We start from the raw sequence: 25,688 nt of genomic DNA on the forward strand, positions 1-25,688 counted from the left end.
ACAGGGTTTCTTCATGTTGGTCAGGCTGGTCTCTCACTCCCGACCTCAAGTGATCTGCCCGTCTCAGCCTCCCAAAGTGCTGGGATTACAGGCATGAGCCACCGTGCCCAGCCTGTCTTTCTCATTTTTAAAATAAAAAATGTGATTTGTTTAGAAAAGTTATAAACCAGACATGCAAATAGAACATACAAAGCATCTCTCATCACACGAAGAGATAAGTGCTTCTAACACCTTGCAGACCGTTTTCTAACCGATGCTCAATCCTAATACCAGTGTGGAGATGTGAGTACTAATGTGCACAAGAATGGTGAAGCTAGCAAGCAAAAATGTAGATGCCCTGCCTTGGTGACCCAGAAAATTGGGCAATACCTGTAGCAATTCTCATTTCAGTGAAATCTGTGGAGCATGTGCTTTTCTTTTCTTTCCCAGTTTCTATTCACCTCCATCTCCTTACGGTGGTCATCTTCAGTGCTTTCTTACTCCATCTAACGTCCTCTGGGAGTAGATCTCCCTTTCCCATTTGGCAACATGTGGATTCATGGACTTAGATTTGTTTCTCAACTATTTTCTCCTAACCTATACATGAAAAAGAGATGTACTTTTCTACTCTCTTTTAGCTACAAGCGATATATTCCAGAAACATTGAATAAGTCCATCAGACAGAGGAACCTTCTCACCAGGATGCGGATAAATAATGTTTTCAAGGATTTCCTAAAGGAATTTAACAACAAGACCATTTGTGACAGCAGCGTGTCCACGCATGACCTGAAGGTGAAATACTTGGCTACCTTGGAAACTTTGACAAAACATTATGGCGCTGAAATATTTGAGACTTCCATGTTACTGATTTCATCAGAAAATGAGATGAATTGGTTTCATTCAAATGACAGTGGAAACGTTCTGTACTATGAAGTGATGGTGACTGGGAATCTTGGAATCCAGTGGAGGCATAAACCAAATGTAAGTGGCTGTTGGCAGTCGATCAAAGAGAACATTCCCATGTCACATAGCGTATGCTGTTTATCCTGCTGGAGTCATCTGTCTGCATGTCCATCACTCCCATAGGCTGAGTTTATTTAGGAGACCATGTATCATTCATCTTTTATTTCATCCCTTAGCACAAGGTCTAAATAAGTATTTATTGAGTTATGTAGGGAAATATAACAACATGTATAATATGTAGTAGTATAATAACAGCAGATAGTTCCTGAGTGTTTACCATGTGCCAAGTTCTTTTCTAAGCATTTTACAGGTATTAACTCATTTATTTCTAAAAATAAAAAAACCTTTGAGGGAAGTATTGCTATTATCTCCATTTTACAGATGAATACAAAGAGGCACAGAGAAATTAAATTTGCCTGAGGTTATGACTAATAAGCATTTGTGCCAAGAATTGAAGTTAGGCCTCTGGCTCCATGAAATTGACTAATTGATTTTGCTTTATGGAAGCTTCTTTATGAGATATTTATTGGATGAAGAAATAGAGCAGAGTGGCTTAAGAGCATGGGTTTTAGAGCCATGTAGACGTGGTTTGGATCCTAGCTTCATGACTTATATGGCCTTAGGAGAGTTATTTCACCTTTATCAGCAGCTAGAAATTATTCATCTGTTAAATGGAGGTACTGTCTAACTTATAAGGTTGTGAAGAAACTAAATGACATTTAGCACAAAGCCTGGCAATATAATAAATGTTGAATAAATTATTATAGCTGTTACAATTATTATTACTGTAACTAATAATATTAAAGTAAATGTGGGTGGGTGCAGTGGCTCACACCTGTAACCCCAGCACTTTGGGAGGCTGAGGCAGGCAGATCACTTGAGCCCAAGAGTTCGAGCCCAGCCTGGGCAACATGGCCTAACCTTATCTTTACAAAATATACAAAAATTAGCAGGATGTGGTGGCACATGCCTGTGGTCCTAGCTACTTGGGGGGCTGAGTTGGAAGGATCGCCTGAGCCTGGGAGGTCAAGGCTACAGTGAGCCATGACCGTGCCACTGCACTCCAGCCTGGGTGACAGCAAGATACTGTCTCAAAAAATTAAATAAATAAAATATGAGACTCATTTCCTCCTCCTGTTTTATTCTCATGCTAAAACAATAATGCCTGATACTTACTGAGGGCTTTCTATATAGTAGGTATTGTACTATGTTAGTTAGCACTTGTCTAATCTCAGAGAACCCTGTGAAGATGTAAGCTCTCTATTTCATGAATAGGGAAAACGAGGCCCAAAGAAATGAGGTAACTAGTTAAATAATTGGCAGAGTTAAGTAATTAACCTAGATCTCTGGTCTCCAGGGCTCATGCAACACAAAATATTTTCCCTTGCACAGATATATATTATTCAGTGTGTAGATTATTTCAAGCATGAGATGCGTATCTTCTCTTGAAAATCCCGACTCGAGTACTGTTCTAAAGTCAAGACGATTGGTGATAGAAGGAGAAAGCTCATGTTCAGCCCAGTAGTAATTGGGAAGAGTATGTTATCTGTCTGTGTCAAAGCATGTATAGTAGTCTGGAAGTGAGGAGACCTGAATGTAGATGCATGTCTAGTGAGCAGTGATTTCCCTTTCTGAGTTTCCGTGCACATTGTGTGTTATATAGTTTAGACAGTGTGCTCATTAAGGTGTCTTCCAGATGTGAAAGCCCAGGATTCCCTGATATAACCCAGTTCTTTGGTCCTGAGCCTGCAGGTGCCAACTCCCCCAGTCCTTCTGCAAGTCCAGACCAGCTGGCTTTCTCCTTCTTGGGCTAGGCCCTGCATAGGTTTGCCAGCAGCATTGACCTTTTAGCAATAGAAAATGAAGATAGCAACTTAACTCTGTCCCTTTTATGTATCTTATCAGGTTGTTTCTGTTGAAAAGGAAAAAAGTAAACTGAAGCGGAAAAAACTGGAAAATAAACACAAGAAGGATGAGGAGAAAAACAAGATCCGGGAAGAGTGGAACAATTTTTCTTATTTCCCTGAAATCACTCACATTGTAATAAAGGAGTCTGTGGTCAGCATTAACAAGCAGGACAACAAGAAAATGGTAAGTTTGTCCCAGAAGCTCTTAAGTTTGGATCTGGTGATAAGAGGGAGAATTGCTGAGTTCCGTTCTGCAGCACATGATTTTCAGAGTTCCTATCCTAAAGAGAAAATAGGATTTTCTTATTGAAGCCAAAAAGTTCCTATTACCAAGGCATTATCAGTGTTTTAAAGTTACACCGATACATCCCAGTGCCTTTCTTTGGTCTCAGAAATGTGAATCCGCCTTAGGATTTGCTTCCCTCCCAAATATACCTCAGCATCAATATTTAATTCACAAAGCTAGTGGATTTGAAGGAAAAGAAAACCAGCAAATGTCAGTGTTTCCTCCCAAGGGCTCTGGCACGGCCTCTCTGCTGAGCTGAAGTGCAAAGCAGGAAGCCCTGCGTTGCCCTCAAGCGAGCCTCGGCCACAGTGGCAGTCATCGATGTGGTGTCAGGCACACCCCAGTGACTCTCCGACAGAGGAAGGGGTGTTTAATCTCACTTCCTCTTTTTTGGTATCACTTGAGGACATAATCTAAACAAGCAGGAAGTGGGAACTCTGCCAAAATAAACCTGTTTGTGTCAGGGGAAGTCACAGCTGACAGCATGCAGAGAGAGCGGCTGGTGAGACAGCGAGCACTCTTCAGGTGAGTGGAACCAACACCAGGAAAGGCCACATTCTGCCAAAATGTGGCAGATACCGTGTCACAAGGATAACGCTCAGTGCTGAGGAAGAGCCTGGTGATACAGTTTAGGGCAGACAGTCACTCTCTTGTATTCAGAATAACTTGTCTTTCTGGTGTAACCTTTTGGAAAACAGTTTGGCAACCTGTTAAAAGACTTGAAAATATTTATATATCCCTCTGTTCAGGAATCTAGAGAATGAATCTATCTTCCAGAAACAATGTGAGAGGCAGGTTGTAGTTTATGAATAAGAATGTTTGTTCATTCCACTAGTATTTAAAGTGTCAAAATTCTGAAAATAACTTAAATATACAATAATAGGAGAATAGGAAAATAAATCACAATTTGCCTGAGTAGCAGAACATGAGGTAGTCAGATTGCTGAATTTTTTAATGACCTGGAAAAAAAGGTCAGGGAAAAAAGCAGGATATAAAACTTTACCTATAGAATGGGACCAATTTTGTTCAAGATATCAATAGGTATCCTTGGATATACACATGCTGTTAGAAAAATAATCAAATATTAACAGCTACTTATTTATGGTGGCATTATGAATGGTTTTAACTTTCTTATTCTCCCCTCCTTTTTTTTAAAACAAAAAACATACATTAATTTTATTAGAAAAATATAGTAAAAACAAAGTGAAGAGAGAAGTGGAAGAGCTCAGATAGACGTTAGTAGAAAGGTGCGAAATGGAGGGAGAAAAGAAGTGCTGTTTATGGAGCACATCCTGGATATTAGGCGCCATGTTATATGCTGCATCCTGGATATTAGGCCCCATGTTATATACTGCATCGTGGATATTAGGCCCCGTGTTATATGCTGCATCCTGGATATTAGGCCCCGTGTTATATGCTGCATCCTGGATATTAGGGTACCCGTGTTATATGCTGCATCCTGGATATTAGGCCCCATGTTATATGCTGTGCCTCTATCTTGTCTGTCTTAGTCCTTATGAGAACCTTAGAGGACGGAGCATCAGCTGTACTTGAAATGAGGAATCTGAGACTAATCAAGAGACATGGGATCTTGCACAGGGTCACTTAGGGAGAAAGTGGCAGGCACTTGCCCAGCTCTGTCTGGTTTCTGCCTGTGCATTTTGCCTGTGTTGCTTTGGTTTCTAAGGCATTATCATCCTCCAGAGACCCTGAAGGGAGTGAGGGAGAGGCCAACATGTCCGTGATCTGGCTCTTCAACATGGTGCATGCTTGGTGCATGTTTTATGAGCCTGCCCCATCCTGTCCTGTCCTGACTGACACAGTCAAGTCTAGCAGCAACACAAGTTGGTGCACCCATCATGTAAGTCAGAGCTCACCCTGGCCACATGGGCCAGTGACTCTATGCCAAGCTACAGTGCTGTGGAGGGAGCAGGAGGACGGCAGGAAGAAAGAAATACTTGATTCCTCCATTAGTTGGTTTTTCTTTACCACGCTAGCCCTTACTATTGTCAGGCACTTCCTATTCTGAGCACTTCACAAATATCACCTCTTTTAATTTTCATGTCAACCCTGTGAGTGGGTATGTTAGGGGGAAACTGAGGCACAAAGAGGTTAAGTAACCTGTCCAAGGTCACACAGCTGTTAGGTTAAAATATTTGAAATTGCCAATATTTGACCATTTTGACCTATAAAAATGATGATTCCATATGCATAACCCTACTAGCAGGTGGCGAGGCTGCGATTTGAATCCAGAGCAGCTGGCTGTGGAGCCTGAGCTGAGGCTTGACCACTGCTCCATGCTGCCTGTTTAGAATCTGACACCCTCATTGTCCCCTCCCAGCCATGGGATTTCCAAGCCCTTTAATCAGGCAGTACTTTGAAGAAACCCTGATAGCAGCATGTTGTTAAGTCAGACCTTGATGTATCAATCACTTCTCTCTGCATCTCCTTGGCATCCCCCATTTCTGTTTAGACTCCTGCTCTCAGGAAATGTAAGTGCAGATGTGGTCTTGTTTATCATGTGGCTGGGTGAGGGGCTGCCCAGGCCAGCCTGCCCCTTGTTCCAGAGCATCTTGAAATTGCTCTTCAGGGATATCCTTGCTTGGTCACACCCACAAGGCAGCATGCTCAGTGTGGTTTCTTTCCTAAGGCACCATTCCTGTGGTGACCCTGCCCTCTCCAGGCCTCCTTGCCCATAGTCCCAGGCATGCTTCCTTCGCCATCACAGCTGCACTAGGCCCCTGACCTCTCTCCTGCCAAGTGGCTTGTCTCCCCTGCTCCTTTTTCCCTTCACTGTCCTCTCGTGTCTACCAGCTGCCACTCCTTTCTACAGGCTATGAAAGTCATTTTGCTCTTTTTTGAAGCCTCAGATGCTTTTTAATGTTTTTTGTGACTCAAAGCTCCAAATCATGGCTTTTGCATACCTTCCCTTGCCAGGAAACGTTCTTGATTGACCTCATAGTTCCTGTCAAATGGGCAGTCTCTTCAGGGATCGATGATCAAGACAAAACTACCCCATATCTACAACACAGGTGTCTTTCAGAACACCTCCCTTGATGGAAAGCCCCTCCCTCCTTCTCCACAGGTGTCTTTGCCTCTTCCCACTCTGAGTAAGATGCGCCGCTCCCTCCAACTCTCAGAGCTCCCTAGGCTTAATCTAGCAACCTCTTCACTGGGCCTGGGGTTATTCCTAGATTAAAATCTGGGAGTTTCACCTTATAGAGCAAGTCTGCTATGAGATGAACCACACTGCCTCTGTTTCTTTTCTCCCAAGCAGGAATAATGCTGATTCAGCCACTCACTGTTTAGTGCCAAGATCAGGGTGCATGCTCTGCCCCTTCCCACCTCTACTTTTATGCCTCTGCCACCTTGATTCAGGCTTCCTCTTCTCCTGTCTGTACCCGGGGGACAGCTTCTCTGCATGTCTCCCTGCCTGCCACAGCCTCCCCCACCACGTCACCCGCAACGCGCGCGCGCACACACACACACACACACACACACAGATACACACACTAACCTCATCTGATAGTTTGAGATAATAGATAGGAAAATGTGTTGAACAGTGAAAGTCCTATGTAAATGCAAGGGAGACTGGTTGCAGTGGCTCACAGCTGTAATCCCAGCACTTTGGGAGACCAAGGTGGGAGATCACTCGAGGTCAGGAGTTCAAGACCAGTCGGGCCAACATGGTGAAACCCCGTATCTACTAAAAATTCAAAAGTTAGCCAGACATGATAGCAGGTGCCTGTAATTCCAGCTACTTGGGAGGCTGAGGCAGAAAAATCGCTTGGACCCAGGAGGTGGAGGTTGCAGTGAGCCAAGATCTTGCCACTGCACTCCAGCCTGGGTGACAGAGTGAAACTCCATCTTAAAATAAATACATACATACATACATACATACATACATACATACATACATACATGCAAGGGGTATGTTTAGTATTGATGAAAAGGTTTTCCCTTTGAGGTTCCCACTGGGTTATAAAAATCTTCTCACCGTGTACCTCCCTATAGAGTCAGCTGCTTAAGCTGATAGAGACATGATGTAACCATGGGGATTTCTTCTCTCTTAATAGGAACTGAAGCTCTCTTCTCATGAGGAGGCCTTGTCCTTTGTGTCACTGGTAGATGGCTACTTCCGGCTCACCGCAGACGCCCATCATTACCTCTGCACCGACGTGGCCCCCCCGTTGATCGTCCACAACATACAGAATGGCTGTCATGGTCCAATCTGGTTGGTCCTAGAACCTTTTCAGTTGCCTTTGGTGTGCAGAGAGCCCATGTTTTAGTGACGGGGCATGTCATCATTGTTTAGGTCAGGCCAGTTGACCATGCTGCCTGGTACTTGCTGGCTGTCCTGCTTTCCTCCCTGCTGTTCAAGCTCTGGTCAGGCCTTCCTGTAATCTCCTACCATCCTTTTTGCAGCAGCCCCTCAACGCTACTTCTTTATGTGGATCTCTCCTCATAGTTTAACCCCCTCACCTCTTCATAGCTGATCAAGAAGTACTACACTTTGTGATTTCTTGCTGTGTCAAACAATGCGGGCAATTCAAGAACACAGCTGAGCATGCTGCCATGTGCCTGTAGTTTCAGCTCCTTGAGAGACTGAGGTGGGAGGATCACTTGAGCTCAGGAGTTCCATTTTAGCCTGGGCAACATAGCAAGATCCCATCCTAAAATATATAAAAGAAGAAAAAGAAAGATCAGACGAAGATCTCAGCATCAGACAGTGTAGTAAATGGAATCCCAAGGTGCCAGGTGAACAGTGGGGACCGTGAGGGTGATACAGCCTTAAGGCCAGAAGGGGCTGTGTGGGATGTCTTGTCCCACCTGCATCTCAGAACTGGCAGCCTGTGCTCAAATACCTCTGGTGATGAGCAATGTATGAGGCAGCCCATGGATTCGAGCTCTGACTGTGAGAGATGTACATACCTTTCTGATATGGAGCTGTAGTTGACTTCTCTGTAACTTCTGTCTACTCACTTGAATTCTGCCTTTTGAGACAATAGGGATTCTGTTGACTTTCTCCTTTTTTTTTTTTTTTTTGAGACGGAGTCTGGCTCTGTTGCCCAGGCTGGAATGCAGTGGCCGGATCTCAGCTTACTGCAAGCTCCGCCTCCCGGGTTCACGCCATTCTCCTGCCTCAGCCTCCTGAGTAGCTGGGACTACAGGCGCCCGCCACCTCGCCCGGCTAGTTTTTTGTATTTTTTTAGTAGAGACGGGGTTTCGCTGTGTTAGCCAGGATGGTCTCGATCTCCTGACCTAGTGATCCGCCCGTCTCGGCCTCCCAAAGTGCTGGGATTACAGGCGTCAGCCACCGCGCCTGGCGACTTTCTCTTACATATGACAGCTCTTCAGGCAAAGGAAAACAGCCAGCTGCTGTGTTTCTTCTGAGCCTCTCTTTTCAGACCACAGAATATCTGGGGAAGCATCTCTTCTGCCACCTTCCACATGATGTGCTTCTTACCTTTTTCCCTCTTCCGGCTACCTTGTGGACAAGTAGCTTAGTAGCCACATGGCCCTGGCCTTGAGAGGCTCACAGACTCATAGGGAAACAGACACACAAAGAATGGCAGAGCAAGGGGTTGTGCATTCGAAAAGCGTCTTCTGCCAATGTCCCAGCCATGGTTGTGCTTCAGGGCCCAGGCACTCGCTCTTCCCTTGGCCCAGAATGCCCTTCCTCCAGAATCTGCACAGCTTCCACTTCCTTCAGGTGCTAGTCAGATATCACCTTCTCCGTGAAGTCTTCCTTGACCACCTTATATAAAATCATACCTCTTTCCCTTCTCCATCCATGTTGGCTGCTGCACTCTGCCTTATTTTCCTTCGGTAGCAGTCATTACCTCCTGAGATACTGTGTTTATTTACATAACATAACATTTGTTCCTGGTCTGACTACCCTCACTTTCTAGAGTATGAGCTTCCCAAAGGCTGGGGCTGCATTGCTCACTGCTTTCTTAACACACACAGGGCCTGGCACATTGTAGGCCCTCAGTGAGTATTCATTGAATGAATGGATATTTCATGTTTGATGGGATGCTGACATTCATTGCCTAAGGAGCCTGCTTAGAGTAGGCGGCATTCATATCTGATTAAAACGAAGAATCAGTGATGGCTTGCCAGGCCTTAAAGCGGGGAACGGGTACCCAGATGAGAGGTCAGCACATGCAAAGGCATGGCGCAGTTAGAAAGTACATAATGTCCCTGCCTCTGGAAACACATGAACGATGGCAGCCCTCTCTCACCAGTACTTAGCAAGCAGCACTCACCAGGTGCTAGTAACCTCATGCAGGGATGTATTCAGCCAGTGTTCACTGCCCTCTACATGCCAGGACTCACTGGTCCTGGGGATACAAAGAAGTGTAAGACAGTTCTGTTCCTACTGACATCTGTCCAATCCTCACTGATGTATTCACTCAGTGTGACCCCATGGGGATTCAACAGTAAACAACACGGCCTCCAGTTCCCACCCCCATGAGGTTTGTGCTCCTGCTGGGCTGGCTGGGGGTGGAGGGGAGGCATGGCAGCTCCTCATCACCAGCCTCCAGAGAGGCTCTTCTGTCTCGAGCTGGAGACAATGTCTGTGGGGAACGTGGGGACAAGCAGGGCTCATTGCTTTGGGCAGGAGGCTGAATCCTCTTCTCAACCTTGGCGACTTCATCAGTCCTGAGGCCACTCAGTATTTCCACTATGCTCATGGATGGCATCAGAGGGGATTTTAGGATCCTGGGCAGATAGTGTGATGGGGCTGTTAACACTTGAGGCAGCTCAGGAGAGTGGGTAGCCCAGGGGTTCACTGTGCTGTTTGGTGTGAGCTCTTTTTCCCTTTGCCTACTTCTCCCTCTAGTACAGAATACGCCATCAATAAATTGCGGCAAGAAGGAAGCGAGGAGGGGATGTACGTGCTGAGGTGGAGCTGCACCGACTTTGACAACATCCTCATGACCGTCACCTGCTTTGAGAAGTCTGAGGTCAGTCAGGACACTGGCTTGGACCAGGCCATACAGCCATGAGGTGTCCAGTGTAGCCTGGTTCAGGAGCTGCTGCAGACAGAACCACCCTTTGCAGGGTGGAATTGAAAAGCCTGGGTCTCTGAGGAGATCCCTGGGAGGTCAGGCAAGGGCCCCTGCTCTCAAAAGGAGACCACTCCCCAGCAGCCAGACCCCTACATCCTTCCCCTGTAGGGCCCTTTCCTTCTTTCTTCATGGGACCCATGGTGGGGGTCCACCATGGCTCTGGAAGATGGAACATGACCAGAAAACCAATTCACACCCAACACTTGGAAAGTATAGTGTCATTATTTAGAGTGGTTTATTTAGACTCGGTGCCAACATCATCTCAGACCCAGAGCTATGCCTGTCTACAGCATTCACTGGTAAAAACCAGCACCCAAATGCCACTTCATCCACATGGCCTAACACAGTTTTTTCCAAATGGTAGCTTCAGACACTTTAACAAATTGCCCCTCATCTTAGAACAATGAATAGAGATGTCTTTTAGTGATTGAAGCGTAGCTGAAGCTGGGGATGATGTGAGACACATTCTGAGGGCTAAGATATTCGCCAGAATTACTGACTTCCCCTCACTAGACCACAAATGCTTTTGTTATTCATGTAATTTAAAAAAATACAAAGTGGAATATTTTAAAAGACAGTGAGTTTTACAAAATACTTTACATCAATACACTTTAATCAGTACTGGTTAGGCTCCACATGCATGGGGAGACCTGGGACATGGAGGGGCCTTTGGCACAGAGGGCAGATGCAGGAAGGACAAGGTCACTGGTGAACCCCTGAGGCTGAACTCAGTCAAGAATGGGAGGAGGAAAGGGCGGAAGGAAGCAGCGCTGCCAAGTGTCCTGGGTGAGGCAATGCAGGGACACCACCACCTGCCCAGGCTCTTCCCCAACAGCTGGGCCTCGGGGCTCCATGGCTCAGAGCTTGTCAGGCTCATTGCCTTCCCAGGATGCTTGCTGTCTATTCATCAGTCACTGGAGGAAGCTTAATGTGTTTACGATGGAGGAGTGCATGAGACAGCCCAGCCTCCTCCTGAAGTGGAATTGGCCTGTACAGTACCAAGAGTGTCCATGAGTCCCTAACAATGTCACATCACCCGGGGAAAACAGCAGTCATAGAAATGATTACTCCCACCACTCACTGTGGCCCACCAGACCCTGTGCCAAGCATCGTACCTACTTGTGCTTGTTTAAGCCTTGTAATAGCCATATTAGGTAGGTACAGTTGAAGTAACTGTATCCCTAATCCCATTGTACTAATCCCATTGTACAGTTGAAGTAACTGAGATTTTGAATATCATCTCCTAGTTTACACCTTAAGTAAGTCTTTCTGGCCCTCATTTTTTACCACTAAAATAGTTTAGTTTGTACAAAAAGAGTCCATGAAGGAAAACTGCTTATACCTCCTATCTGGCACCACAGTGTCCCAGACCTGGGTCAGACACTGAACACCAGCTCCCAGTGTGGTTCTTCTCAAGTAGAGACATGGCCTGGAAGGGCTCAGTTTGAGGCGGTTCCTTGAGAAATTTTGCTATCATAATGATTACCTCATACATAATATTTGCTGGACTTTATAAAGTGCTTACTAAGTTTTTCAACACACCATGTTATATAATTGTAGCAACAATCCTATGAGGTTGGATTTTCATGAACTTTATCTTACAGGTGAAAAACCAAGTGACGCTTTTGTAGAAATAGCTACTGTGTCTGCTGTAGTATTAACTCCCTTTTATCAATGCCTTCTCCTGGACCTCGTTTTATTATTTAGTTAGTTGTTGGTTGGATTATTTATTGATAATAAACTTTATTTTTGACTAATTTTAGATTTACAGAAATGTTACAGAGATGGTGCAAAATTTCTCTGTACTCTTCATGCAGCTTCCCCTAATGTTAATGTCTTATATACCCACACCTGACCCCATTTTAAACATGTAATTTCTGGTCATTTTCTGAATAGCAGGTGCAGGGTGCCCAGAAGCAGTTCAAGAACTTTCAGATCGAGGTGCAGAAGGGCCGCTACAGCCTGCACGGTTCGGACCGCAGCTTCCCCAGCTTGGGAGACCTCATGAGCCACCTCAAGAAGCAGATCCTGCGCACGGATAACATCAGCTTCATGTTGAAACGCTGCTGCCAGCCCAAGCCCCGAGGTTCGTCTCCCCATGCCAGAGCCAGGCTGTATCCCATCAGTAATGTGCTGAGACCCACATCGACCAAAACATGCTGGCTGGCTTAAACAAAGTGGACCCTCCCCACAGTTTCTAGGTGTTCTTTATTGAGTTTTATTACACTTCTGTGCCCAACTCACATCCAGTCCCTTGAGTGTGAGCATTGTCTATAGAAGAGGCGTATACCTTTCTCAGCATCTCATTAGGCTGCAGAAAGAGGCATGCTCAGCATTAGTAAGCAGAAAATAACTTCATTCTTCCTTAAGATAAAATGCCTTGAGAGGTCTCCTGTCACTGGTTTATTTATCGGAGAGATACTCCTGGCACATCTTTTGTGGGCCAAGAACCATGTCAGATGCAAACAATCAGAAATGCATAAGGCCCAGTCCCTGCTCTCTGGGGGTTTCCAGTCTAATGCCGATGTTACAGGTGAATGAGGCCACTGCAGTTTGTGATGGGTGTTTTAACCGACATAGATATCATACCCTGGAGTCAAACAGAAAGGGATAATCAAAATCCCTGAGTTCCATAGCACAGGGGGCTGCATGGAGGAGGCAGTCTTGAACTGAGTGTGGGAGGATGAGTGGGAGGTTGCCAGTGTGGTCAGGGCATCTCAGCACGTGCAAACAGAGGCACAGGTGGGGGCTGCCATGAAGGTGAAGGTGGAAGGGAGGGGCAGGTGAGGCTGAGCTTAGGGTGTGGGGGCCTTGGGTGCCATGCCATGGAGCTGGGTCTTTATCCTGCAGGCCATGGGGGAGGATCAGGGAGTGAAATGGAGCCAAGGGGTGAGCCACTCAGCTGTTCCTTATTAAGCCTCTTGAACAGTGTCACTAATGTTCTGCAGGTGGATTTGTCTCTTAGAATGTGAGGACTGGAAAGACACATAGAGGTCACACAGTCAACTGTCTTATTTTACAGATGGGAAACTTGAGGCCCAGAAGAGCGAAGTGGGTCTCATCAAAGGTCAGCATCAAAGAGGGGCTTGAGGGCCAGGCCTAACCTGCGTGCCCTAGCTGTTGAGAACTGTTGATTTTGCTGTCCTCACCTAAGATACTGCCCTGCATGCTTCAGGTTCTTCCCTTAGAAGGAGGAAGGCCTCAGAGAAGGAGTAGCGCAGTTGCCACTGAGGCCCCATGAGTGTCAGAGGAAGACCCTCTGAGGAGTCTTTATCTGGGACACATCTTGTTCTTCCAAGCAAACGTGTCCATGAACGCTCACACCACCAGGGGTGGGCAGAGGAAGCAGCACCAGGATAGAAAGGGACCTGGGTTCTTGATGTTTGAATCAGTTTTTGGTCTCAGCAAGGGGCTCGTCACTGAACTTGGTGAAAGAGGAAGGACTTGTGTTCTTGATCAGATAGGGTTTCCTGCCAGGCTCAGAGAATAACTGCAGCCTTTGTTTTCATGCTTGAGGATTTTCTGCAAAGGTAAAAACACATCTGCCACTTGACTGTGAGACCTCAGAGTGAGTTCAAACCTTAAAGCCCAACAGCCCTAGTTATTCACAGCAACACACTGGAACGAACCCCAGTTGAGGCTCCTGAAACTCAGTGCTGAATGTGTTTCCTGTTGCCTTTCCCACCTGACTGTGGGCTCTTAAGACAGGACCTGATCTCACTCACCACTCTGTGGGCTTGTGGGGAGGACAGTGCCCAGCACAGAATCAGCGTGAATAATGCCTGTCAGGTGAACCAGGTAGCAGGAGCTGCTGGATGGCGAGTGCCTACTGTGGCCCAGGCAGTTTGTGTGCCTACCTTGTTTATTTCATCTACACAGTAGCTTTTCGTAGATATTACAAACGTGATGAAATTAAGACTTTTTTTGTTTTGTTTTGTTTTTTTGAGACGGAGTCTCGCTCTGTGGCCCGGGCTGGAGTGCAGTGGCCGGATCTCAGCTCACTGCAAGCTCCGCCTCCCGGGTTCACGCCATTCTCCTGCCTCAGCCTCCCGAGTAGCTGGGACTACAGGCGCCTGCCACCTCGCCCGGCTAGTTTTTTTTTTTGTATTTTTTAGTAGAGACGGGGTTTCACCATGTTAGCCAGGATGGTCTCAATCTCCTGACCTCGTGATCCGCCCGCCTCGGCCTCCCAGAGTGCTGGGATTACAGGCTTGAGCCACCGCGCCCGGCCGAAATTAAGACTTAAGAGATGGTAAGTGACTTGCTCAAGGCCATGTAGCTAGTAGTATAGGTAGTAGGAATAATAACAGTAGCAATAATTAATAAGAATGGCTCCTATCATGTGAGCAGGGCTTACAGTTTGCCAGGCATTGTTTGGAGATCTTTCATGTTTTAAGTCATTTAGTCCTCACAATAACCCAGAATATGTTGTTATCCCAATTATACATACCCAAGATCACTTAGGTAGAGGATGAGTGGGGATTTGGACTAGCCATCAGCCTAGGACTTTAGAGCAAGGACCAATTCTGACCTTGGGAGAGTAAGAATAAGGCCTGTGTGTGAGGCTTCCTTAGATAGGTCCCCCAGAGCTCTCTCTCTTCCCTCTGCCATCTGCAAATTAGAGAAGTGGTGAAATCGTGAAAATTAGACATGAGAATGTTGTGTTGGTTCTTCGGCTCCTCTGCCCTCCTAACCATGGGGTTTTGATAGCCAGACCCTGATCTGGGTTTCTCACTTGAAAATGCAACTAAGAAACTCTTCATGGGATAAATAAAAAGCAAAGTGAAAAAGCAGGAGGCCACTCAGAGTGGGCGTGATGGCTCAGCAGGTCCCGCATCTGTGGTCCTGGGTCCTGTGTCCAGCTCCACTGCCCATCTCCAAGTTTGAGGGAGGCCATGTGGAGAGCTCCATAAGGACCCAGGGGGCTCCTGGGCCCGTTTTCCACCGGTCCTTTTAAATCCTCATCTGTGCAGTCAGCTCTGACACTGAGGACTTCTGCAGTCCACTGCCCAGGCCTCCAGAACCCTGATGATACAGGAAGGATGGTAATAGTGACTAAGACGTAATGCCAGTCATAATCACGGTGGCAGCCAGTCAGGGAGTGTTTTACTCCATACCAGGCGCTGAAGGCAGCCCTTGCGTTGCGTCATCCCATTCATCCACACGGTAACCTATGAGGGGCACAGCTGTGGCCCCCATTTTTCTAGTGAGGAAACACCTTCATGGAGGCACTGTGGCTTCCCCCATTCACATTGTTGACCCTGGTGCCATGTTCCCTGAAGTGCCCATGCAAAGAATAGTCCATAATTGGCTTCGGTTCCATTCCCCTCTCTCGTTTCCCAAGTGGCTCTGCTGCCTGGCCTCTTGCCTGCGGACACCAGCCACGGGGCCCCTTCTTGATGCCTTTTCTCCTGAGTTGAGTTGAGCCTGAGTTGCCTCTGAATCGGATTTACCCCAGGTAACAGGGTGGAGTCAGGAAAACGGTATGGAGGGAACAGCCTCTGGAAAAAGGAGTGCCCAGGATATGAGAACAAGGGGAGCCTCTCCCTGAGCCCTGTTTCTGGCACCCACATTTGTTCTCCCGATTAGGGCCAGGTATGTTGTGGGAAGGGTAGAGACTAAAGCCATCTCTGACTTCAGTGTCAATCCGAAGATTATGAACTGCCTGGCCTTGGGCCAATTACTTAATCTCTTGGAATCTCTTTTCTCATCTATAAAATGGGGATAAGAATACTGTGTATTCCATAGGATTGTCATAAGACAAAGGAGTTAGTGTGTATGTTGCTCATAGAACAGCGGCTGGCACAGAGAAAGCAATCGGAGCTTAAAAAATTAGAAAGGAAAAGAACGCCCTGTCCTGAGGGATAGCAAGGTTTAGAGACGTGGCCCTGTGCGGGGACCCGGCACTCAGTATCCATTGCCTCCCAGCGGTGTGTGTGGTGGCCTCTGTGGGTTATGCCTGGCTGTTCTTACAGATGTTCTTTTAGGAACTTCCTTCTGTTCCAGTCTAGGAATCAGGACTTGAATGGCTACATTTTCTGCCCTAACTCGTTATTGTCTTCTAGTGTAGGAAAGAGGAAGTGAAGGGAAATGCATATTTGTTGTCATTTTCCTAACATTCCTGCTTCAATTAATAAAATTGATGAATACACACAAGTCTTCAGGGATTCCCAGAATACTTTCCCTGCTAGTCAGGATCTGGAAGGTCCCTTCTTGCCTTACGATAACCTCGTCCCTTGCAGTAGTTTCATGGTGGAAAAGATGATTTCTGTGGATTGTGGATTTCCTGGCCTGGAGGATTTAGTAATGTGTTGGGTTTCTGTTTGAATCAGTAGAATCTGGGGGATAGTCTACTTAAACCTGCACATTGAGGGGGCATTTGGTAAGCGCCTCTCCGTGTCAGGTACCGCTCGTACCAGGAGCTTCAGACAGGACACTGTTCTGGGTCACCTGCCCTGATCTTCTGGCTCAAAACCAGTGTTTGTTCACCTCCTCCTCTGGTTCCCGTCATGCCCTGAGCCTGGGTACTGCTTCTTCCTTCCACAGCTCTCATCTTTAGAAAGACGCCAGTCATTCATTCACACATTTAACAAATAATAATTGAGTGCCTGCTATGTACCGGGCTGTGGAGGTGGAGCAGAAAATAAGATAGACACAGTTTCTGACTTCTTTTGGTTTCCAGTCCTACATTTTAAATTTTAATTTCGTTGGGGAAACTGTTTCTGACCTTTCTTACCAGAACAGATCTTGCTGTACCAACCTTGGAGCATCACACACCTGTTCTTTAGAGGAGCTGAACAAATTGTAGCTTTCCATTTAATTGGTGATTTGGGAGTTTTGGCTCTGTCATCACCCTGTGAGCTCCTGGAGGGTAGGAACCATGTGCCTGTTCAGTAAGCACTTGTTGAATGACTGAAGCAGCAAGTGCCTGCACACGGGTCCCACGGCCCCGGCTCAGTAGACGCTGGCTGTCCGGGAACTCAGATCTTGGGTGCTGCGCTCAGACTCCTCCAATCTCTTCCACAGAAATCTCCAACCTGCTGGTGGCTACTAAGAAAGCCCAGGAGTGGCAACCCGTCTACCCCATGAGCCAGCTGAGTTTTGATCGGATCCTCAAGAAGGATCTGGTGCAGGTGAGTCACAGCTGCAGGGTGTGGGCCGGCTATGATCCTGCCTCCCTGTGGTGGAGCAGCCTGGGAATCTGGGGCAAGGAAGGCTATGTTTGGAGAAATCTTAGTAGAAAAAGAACAGGGAGACTTTCCTTTGATGGCAAAAGCCATACAACCAGTGCCTCCATCCTCCTCACCCTTGCTGATGCTCCTCAGAGACATGTTTTGAGGAAAGTGGTTTGGTCAGGCTTTCTGGGGTTCCCTAGAACTGCAGGGACCTTCTGTGGTGAGGGAATGCTGAGGGGGTGGCAGGGCAGGAGGTGGCTCTCCACAGGGGAGCATGGCCGTCACCCCTCGCTGCCTGCAGCAGGCTGTGTGACTGAGCACCTCCAGAGTTCAGTCCTGCACTTTCTGATGATGCTTCCAGAAGGAGCAGAGCTGGGGAGGAGAGAACACAGGGAGGGAACAAGAGGACATGCACAGTCTAGGCCTGAAGGAGAGCTATCTGGAGAAACAGATCCCAGCCTTTGGAGGCCTTTTTGCCCAGAATCTACAGGGGCTGCCCTGGAGCTGTTGCTGGTGGTGTGAGACCCAGGGAAAGCCCACTTTCTGTTCTGCCGCCGCACCCTGGCCTTGTTGCATAGAGCCACGCGTTGGGGTATCAGGGAGATGGTGTGGCAGCCTTGGAGGGAAGCAGGCATGGTGCTGCTCACCACCTGGGGAGATAGCAGCACTTTGGGGGTGTTGGAGGGTGGGGCGGAAGCTGCCTGCTGTGAAGGAGCCCGGGGAGAGTAGCACACGGGGGTTTGTTACTTTACCTTTTTCAATGAGTCCCTGAGATTGTTGGGTGGGGCTTGAGGGAGTGGAAATCCACAGCTAAACTGCCTAACTTCCATCGTGGTACATTTCTTCACCAAAGGGCCATCATTGTTCTCTATTCCTCTTGTGGTGTCAGAGCTATGTCCTGAGATTACAGTCACCAGAGCCACAGTTTCATAGCCTCTTTTCTGTGTAGAACTTACATAGTCCGTGGGGCCTGCCTCCTTTCCCTCCCCTCAAGCCTCCAAGCAGGTAACCACCATCCTCCATGCCTTCCACATCCACTTAGCCAACAGAGATCAAGCATTACATGTGCCATGCACGATTGCTGCCTCAGCAGGCTCCTGTCTATTTTGAGGGGGTAATCACATTCGCAAGAGTCAAGTTCCAAGGTAGGGAAGTACAGGAGGATGTGGACCTAATCTTGAGAGGACAGAGATGGCTTCCTGGAGGAAATGGTATCAAAGCAGTGTCCCAGACCAGGCACAGTGGCTCACACCTGTAGTCCCAGCACTTTGAGAGGCCAAGGTGGGAGGATCGCTTGAGCCTAGGAGTTCAAGACCAGCTTGGGCAACACAATGAGATCCCATCTCTACTAAAAATAAAAATGAGAAAGTTAGCTGTGCGTAGTGGTATGAAGCTATAGTCCCAGCTACTCAGGAGGCTGAGTTGGAAGGATTGCATAAGGCCAGGAGTTTGAGGTTGGAGTGAACCATGATTGTGCTACTACACTCCAGCCTGGGTGATAGAGCAAGTCCCTGTCTGGGGGGTAAGCAGGGTCTCATCCTGGAGGATGAGCTCAAGTAGCTAGGCAAGGTGGAGGGAGCAGCATCAGAGGAGGCTGAAGTGGGCCATATGGGCCTTTGTGGGGCCCTGCAGAATCCTGACAGCATATGGTATCATGACTTGGCCACGGGAAGAGCAATTATTCTGAAAGCATATGGCTTTTACGGGATGTTCTGGGAATACAGCTTCCCATAACCTTGATGGATCACTTCATGACAGATGCAGCTTTAATGAATAGCCAAAGACCTTGCCAGGATACAGCAGACAGGGTGGATGCATCGCCATTCGGCTCTGACAGATGACAAATGGTGGCATTTGTGCAAATTAATATACCTGATTAACAATGGTGTATGTTCCTGTGGGGGATAAGACTGATTCCCTAGGTATAAGCTACAGTCCATTTTCCGCATTTCCAGGGGGTCCTCAAATAATAGAATAATGGACCTTCATTTTACAAGTTTTGTGGGGCTAATGTCAACAACTTGACAGTGCCTAAGTTTCGTGAATCCCATTTCGATTTACAAATATTAGGAATTTTAAAATCAGAATTATTGCAACTTGAACTGGAAGGGTCCTCAGAAATAGATCATGGTACAGCCAGGGCTTTGCACGATCATCTCATTCAGTCCTCCTGCCACTCATCCGGGGGTGTTGTTCCCTTTCACATGTCAGGAAATCCAGGACACATCGCCCTGGTCTCCACCATCATCTTCACATTGCCATCTCCTCTGTGAGGTTGCCAGGGCAAATGCAGGTGTACTTTGCACCACTAACTTTAAATCCCAGCATGCATGCATACACATGAGCACACACACTGGATAGATGGATGGGAAACACATGGTTCCAGTGTGAGAAACTGTGCCTACCTGTGCCAGAGGGCTTCAGATAACACATGGGCCCACCAGATGGGTTTCTCCCCCCCCGTATGCCTGAATCTGTACCAGGAGCCTCCGTCCCTGTTTCCTGGTTTGATTCTTATCACAGCCCTATGAGGTCAGTACCATTATTACCTCCATTTGCAGAAAGTGGGCAGAGATTTCCCCCATGTCACATGGCCAGCGGGTAGTAGAGCTGGGATTTGCAAGCCTCTTCACAGGGTAGCACAGCCTGTGAGTAGAGGAGCTGCCTGGGGGCTCCTGTCTTGAGTCTTCTCTGGAGGCCTGGGGTGGGACCCATGTGGCTGGCCGTTGATGGCCCTGTTTGCAGTGTCCTGACAGGTTAGGACTGTGTTTTGGCCAGAGGCTGTTCCTGGGGGTAGAAAGCAAGGAGCCGTTTAGGGAGTAGGAGGACTGTCTCCTGGGGCCCAGCAGATGTCACCACTGTGTTTGGCAAATAGCTTGTTGTTTTCTCAGGAGACCTGACAAGGACAAGGTGCTGGGGACCATGAGCTGGGGCAGGGAGCCCTCTTGCCTTTGCCCCATCCCACTGATAGTCCATGTTCCCACTGAGGAGCCATTCCCAGACGGTCCATCACTGCAGGGCACAGAGAGGTCACCCCAGCCTTCTGCTTCCTCCCTCAGGGCGAGCACCTTGGGAGAGGCACGAGAACACACATCTACTCTGGGACCCTGATGGATTACAAGGATGATGAAGGAACTTCTGAAGAGAAGAAGATAAAAGTGATCCTCAAAGTCTTAGACCCCAGCCACAGGGATATTTCCCTGGCAAGTGTCTTCCTCTGAACTCCTCCCCTCCCCTCTCCCGTTTCCAGGGCCAGTGGAACACGATGGGTTGAGAAGAACCCTTGCACTTCTTGTGGCCCAGTGGTTTTCAAACTTGCCTTTTACTCAGAATTTTTTTCTCCACATATGATCTTAGTGGACCCTGTGTGTAGAGTGAGGTGGGTTGAGCAGCTCCTCACACTCATCCTGTGCCCTCCCTTCCACCCCCACCCCCCCCCACCTTTCGTAAGGACAGGTCCAGGTGGCCATGCTGTGGAGCCCCAGGACTGGCCAAATGGTTCAAAGTTCCTGATACAGTCCATGGCTCTCAACACACAGTCTGGAAAATTAAAGCCCAGAGGAGTAAAAGGACTCACCCAGGATCCCACAGACTGTTAGAGTGACACAGTCAAATATTGAGAAGAGATCGGCTGCCTTCATTTTCCCTTTGTTCCAGCATAGTGCTAAACATGGGTATTTCCCAGAGCTGAAAGGAAGAGAGAGAGGTGGGCATGAGTATCCAGTGGGAAAATTCTTAGCCAGCTTCTCCCACCAGCCCTGCTTTGCATCCTGTTAGGTTTTCTAAAGAAATCTCACATCCCTGCCAGATTGGCCCAGAGAACAAGGCTTGGCAGTGCCTCTGGACAGTCAAGGCCAGGGGATTGATGTTCAGGGCCTGGGGTGGCGACAGTGGTGAGCTTCCCTGGGTCCACTGGCTTTTCCCTCAACAGAGCCCCTGGGGAGCAGCCCCCTCCAGGCTGGCCTGAGACATTCGTGTATCCTGCTTGCCTACAGGCCTTCTTCGAGGCAGCCAGCATGATGAGACAGGTCTCCCACAAACACATCGTGTACCTCTATGGCGTCTGTGTCCGCGACGTGGAGAGTAAGTGTGTTCTCTTTTGAAGGGGTGGGTGGCCTGGCTGGGGAGCCTGGGTGCTGTGGAGACGGTGGGGGCTCTTCCCACCCTCATGTTGCCCAGGCTTCTTGCCTTTCTTTGTGCTGTTGAGGAGTTTGAGGGACGGAGCAGATGATTTGCTTAAGTTAGTAGTGGAGGTGGAACTAAAACCGATTGCTTTTCATTCACTTGTGTAATGTTTTCTTGTCAACGCTGGCAAGAACCCTACACTGTGCTAGACCTGGGAGGCTGAGGTGAGTGAAATGAGGTCACGGCCCCAAGAGTCAGGCTCCAGGAGCTCTGGGCAGGTGAGCGAGGTGAGCGCACCCCATGGGCAGCAAGACGCTGGCCCCTCGAGTGGACTGGCCTGCCTTTCAACCGCAGGCAGGCTTGGCCCTTTCTTGGTTGTCAAGCCACTGAGCTGGTGGGCCCTTGGGCTGCTGCTGCACACTGAGATGGAGGGGTGGCCTTGGCCGCTGAGTTCCTGACATACAAGTTTGGAAGAAGAACGATTTTTTTTTTAAACCCCAAGTGACTTCTCCCCTGTGAAATCCGACAATGTGAACTGTTCGGTGTACTCACACAGGAGTCCTGTGGAGAGGGAGTTTTGCTGTGCGAGCGGCCTGACCTCGGCATTGCAGTGCGTTGTAGAACAGCAGCAGTGGCGGCGGCTGTTCCCAGAGCCCTTGTTCTGTGTCAGGCCCTCTGCCAAGGCTTTCCATGCCTTGTGACATTGAGCCGCCATCTGTTATTACAGATGAGGGAATTGAGGCTCAGAGAAGTGTCACTTGCTCAGTGCCACCCATTTAGAAGAAGAGCTTGGGGTTGAACTTGGCCTTTCCAGCTCTGAAGCCCCTGTACCTTTGCACCCCCCAAGGATATCTGTGTACTCTGAGGTCGAGTAGTGTTCACTAAAGTGGGCTGTTGTAAGGGGATGAAGGAGAGGACTGTCCCATAGACCAGGTTCCAGACATGGCTACTTTTGTGCTTATAGATATCATGGTGGAAGAGTTTGTGGAAGGGGGTCCTCTGGATCTCTTCATGCACCGGAAAAGTGATGTCCTTACTACACCCTGGAAATTCAAAGTTGCCAAACAGCTGGCCAGTGCCCTGAGCTACTTGGTAAGAATGTCCTGATGTCCATAATCGTCCCACCAGAAACCAGAGTGTCGTGGGAGGGGTGGCAGGAAGGAGGTGCTAGCCAAGCAGCTGGAGGGGCCTGTTCTTGGGTTCCATGGGTCCAGGGCTCTGTGGCTGGACAAAGGTGTGCCTGGTGCTTACTGAAGACGGTCATTTGGAGCCATTCCCTGTGCTCCATGGTTCTGTTTAGTGGGAAATGTTAGCACGTCAGAGGACCGACCTGCATACTGCAGATGGCAAGGCTGAAAGCAGTGCAGTAGGTGTTGAGTGAATGAGTGAACTGCCAGCCTCTATAGCAGCTGACACGTGTGGAGTGCTCACCATGGCTCAGCTGTTCAGGTGTTTCACAGATTCTCATCAGTGTCATGCTCATGAAACTCAGTGAGATACGCCCCACTCTTTAGCCACATTCAGTGATGAGGGAGCTGGAGCCGAGGGGCACCTGTGATGTGCCTAAGTCACACAGATGATTGGTGGCAGGGCCAGGCTGTCCGGATCTGGCTGTAGCTGGAGGTAGGAAGAGATGGCCTCAGGGACCAGGGTTGGAAATAGAGTACAGGAAGGAGCAGCCTGGTTAAACTTGCCCTTTTTACTCTGCAGGAAGATAAAGACCTGGTCCATGGAAATGTGTGTACTAAAAACCTCCTCCTGGCCCGTGAGGGCATCGACAGCGAGTGTGGTCCGTTCATCAAGCTCAGTGACCCTGGCATCCCCATTACGGTGCTGTCTAGGCAAGGTGTGTCTCCCCTCTCTTCCCTCTGGCCCCATCCTGAGTTGGGGCAAGTCAGCAGAGAGAAGGGCTGGGCTGGGGTTGGTCTCCTTTTAGAGAGTCATTTTTTTTTATTTTTTATTTTAGTAGAGACGGTTTCACCATATTGGCCAGGGTGGTCTTCATCTCCTGCCTTCTCTTAAGCCCTTGAACAAGCCCCCTTTCGTCCCCCTGCCCTGGGTGATGGTGCCCACCCTGGGATGTTTTGCTGATCCTGAGGCCAGGGTTTCAGAAGCCTGGCTCCACACGACCCTTCTGGGGAGCTTGGAGGCAAGGACCCATCTGCTGGCTATGACCCAGATTGATGTATCAGAAGTGCTGGGTGAGGCTTGGAGGCCTGCACACCTGCAGAACCCCCACGGGACTCATGTGGCCATGGGCCACGTTTGGACACACTGCTTGAAGTAGTTCCTTCATTGGCTCACTGTTCCGGCTGCAGTGACAGTAATTGAATCCCCAGGAGATCCTAGAAACTTCTCTGTCAATGTGTCTGTTGTCTTCCAGAGTGCATTGAACGAATCCCGTGGATTGCTCCCGAGTGTGTTGAGGACTCCAAGAACCTGAGCGTGGCTGCTGACAAGTGGAGCTTTGGAACTACGCTCTGGGAAATCTGCTACAATGGCGAGATCCCCTTGAAAGACAAGACACTGATTGAGGTGAGCAGGTGTTTCCCAGGGCATGAGGCAAGTGAGGGCTTTCAGGCACTCATGGACTTCCCAGGAGTTGTCAGAAGCCTGGCACTGTGGGAAGAGACGGGCATAGGTTTGAATCTCTTCACAGGCCTAATGGGTGTGTGACCTCACAAATGTAACTGAACTTCCGTGAACCTTAGTTTCATCATCTGTAAAATAGGGATAATCAGTAACTCCTTGTAGGGTTTTTGTGAAGATTAAAGAATGCATAGAGAGTGATAGGCATACAGTACAAGCTCAGTAGATGTTATAGTATTATTTATCTGAGATTTTAAGCGCCTGTCATTCAGCAAAATTAACACGCAAATATGTATGGAGTTCCTATCTTGTATTAGGCATCAAGCTAGGGAAAAGCTGGGGGTTCACAATGAAGTAAGATAGAGGCCTTGCCTTCTCTTGAGGGCCTTAGGGTATGGTAGGGATTTAGGCTAAAATAACAATGGTAAGAATTCCAGAAAGAATACCTGAAAGTGTCACCCTAAGAGCCCTGCAAATTAGGTAGGAGGGTGTCATTACCCTCATTTGACAGATCAGGTAACTGAGACTCAGGTAGCCCCACTCACCTGGGTTCCTCAGCTAGAATGCAAAACAGGTTAGGTGTGGACCTGTCCTCCAAATGTACCTGTGGAAAAAGTAGAGACTCTGACTCCAAAGGGGTAAAGTAGTAAAAATCACAATGAAAGACCACTGTCCCTTCATCTCAGTTACTGTAATTGGAATGTGCTCTGGATGTTTAGAGGGGGCAGCCATCAGTTTCGGCTGTGAGAGCCTGGTTTCAGTGCTGTGCCAGGAGCCTGGGTAGTTTGGTGTGCCTCGCCTTGAGTATCTGGAATGGGGAAAGGAGTAACAGTGATCAGGTGGGAAAGGCCATTTGGGTTCAGATGTTTAAAGTCCCTGATTCCAGGCTGCAGAGCCTACATTTTCCTGGGGGTGGCCTGGGACAAGGCAGGATTTGGGTGGAGGAGGGAGGGGCTTGGAGGTTGGCCTTGGGATGTTCTTCTGGATGCAGTAGCTGGGATGGACAGAGGAGAGACCTGGAGGCAGACAAGGGCCCTGAGGCTGTCAGCAATGAGAGCCCCACATCCAGAAATAGCAGCAGGAGTCCAGAGTGCAGGGTGGGAGATATTGAAGAGGTAGAACCTCTATGACTTGCCAGTTAAAGATGGTGCAGGACTTGGGAAAGGATCTTAAACCCACGGGGAAACCATCGGATCTACAGATCTGCTATTTGGAATTTTCAGCCGAGGCTTTTGGGAAATTCATTTTTATTTTTGACTTCCTTGAATCCTTGGAAATGAAACAGCATACCCTCTGTCATCAGCCAGTATTTATTGAGCACGTGCTGCGTACCCCAGGCTGAACAGCATACAGGGTGGTGTAAGGAAGGACCCGTGTCTTTGATAAAATAGGGGTCTCTCTCCACCTAAGTCCCCTTGGGTTAGATGGCCTTTCTGCAGGCTGCACTGACGCAGCGATGTGTGAGTGACACTCAAGGACAAGAGCAGCTCTCAGCTCCTTAATTCTAGTCCTCCCTCCTCCCTGTCCTCTGGGGCCTGCCCACCCCACCCCACCCCAGGGCCCATGGGGACCAGAGAGGAACTTAGTA

General features: G+C 48.3%; 1 protein-coding gene across 2 annotated transcripts in view; it reads left to right on the plus strand.

The window, feature by feature from the left end:
* Positions 1 to 25,688, plus strand: part of JAK1 (Janus kinase 1) — a 128,432-nt gene that overhangs the window by 93,923 nt on the left and 8,821 nt on the right. Inside the window, exons 7-17 of one of the 2 annotated variants that reach the window (XM_010370709.2) lie at positions 618 to 960; positions 2,848 to 3,033; positions 7,212 to 7,369; positions 9,983 to 10,106; positions 12,108 to 12,297; positions 17,238 to 17,344; positions 20,446 to 20,589; positions 21,382 to 21,469; positions 22,476 to 22,603; positions 23,222 to 23,357; positions 23,895 to 24,046. In XM_010370709.2, the coding sequence (XP_010369011.1) occupies positions 618 to 960; positions 2,848 to 3,033; positions 7,212 to 7,369; positions 9,983 to 10,106; positions 12,108 to 12,297; positions 17,238 to 17,344; positions 20,446 to 20,589; positions 21,382 to 21,469; positions 22,476 to 22,603; positions 23,222 to 23,357; positions 23,895 to 24,046 (1,756 nt within the window). The remainder of the gene's footprint in view (positions 1 to 617; positions 961 to 2,847; positions 3,034 to 7,211; positions 7,370 to 9,982; positions 10,107 to 12,107; positions 12,298 to 17,237; positions 17,345 to 20,445; positions 20,590 to 21,381; positions 21,470 to 22,475; positions 22,604 to 23,221; positions 23,358 to 23,894; positions 24,047 to 25,688) is intronic. The other variant, XM_010370711.2, reaches the window with a different exon arrangement.

Source organism: Rhinopithecus roxellana, chromosome 12 (genome assembly GCF_007565055.1).
Source record: "Rhinopithecus roxellana isolate Shanxi Qingling chromosome 12, ASM756505v1, whole genome shotgun sequence".
Lineage (NCBI taxonomy): Eukaryota > Metazoa > Chordata > Mammalia > Primates > Cercopithecidae > Rhinopithecus > Rhinopithecus roxellana.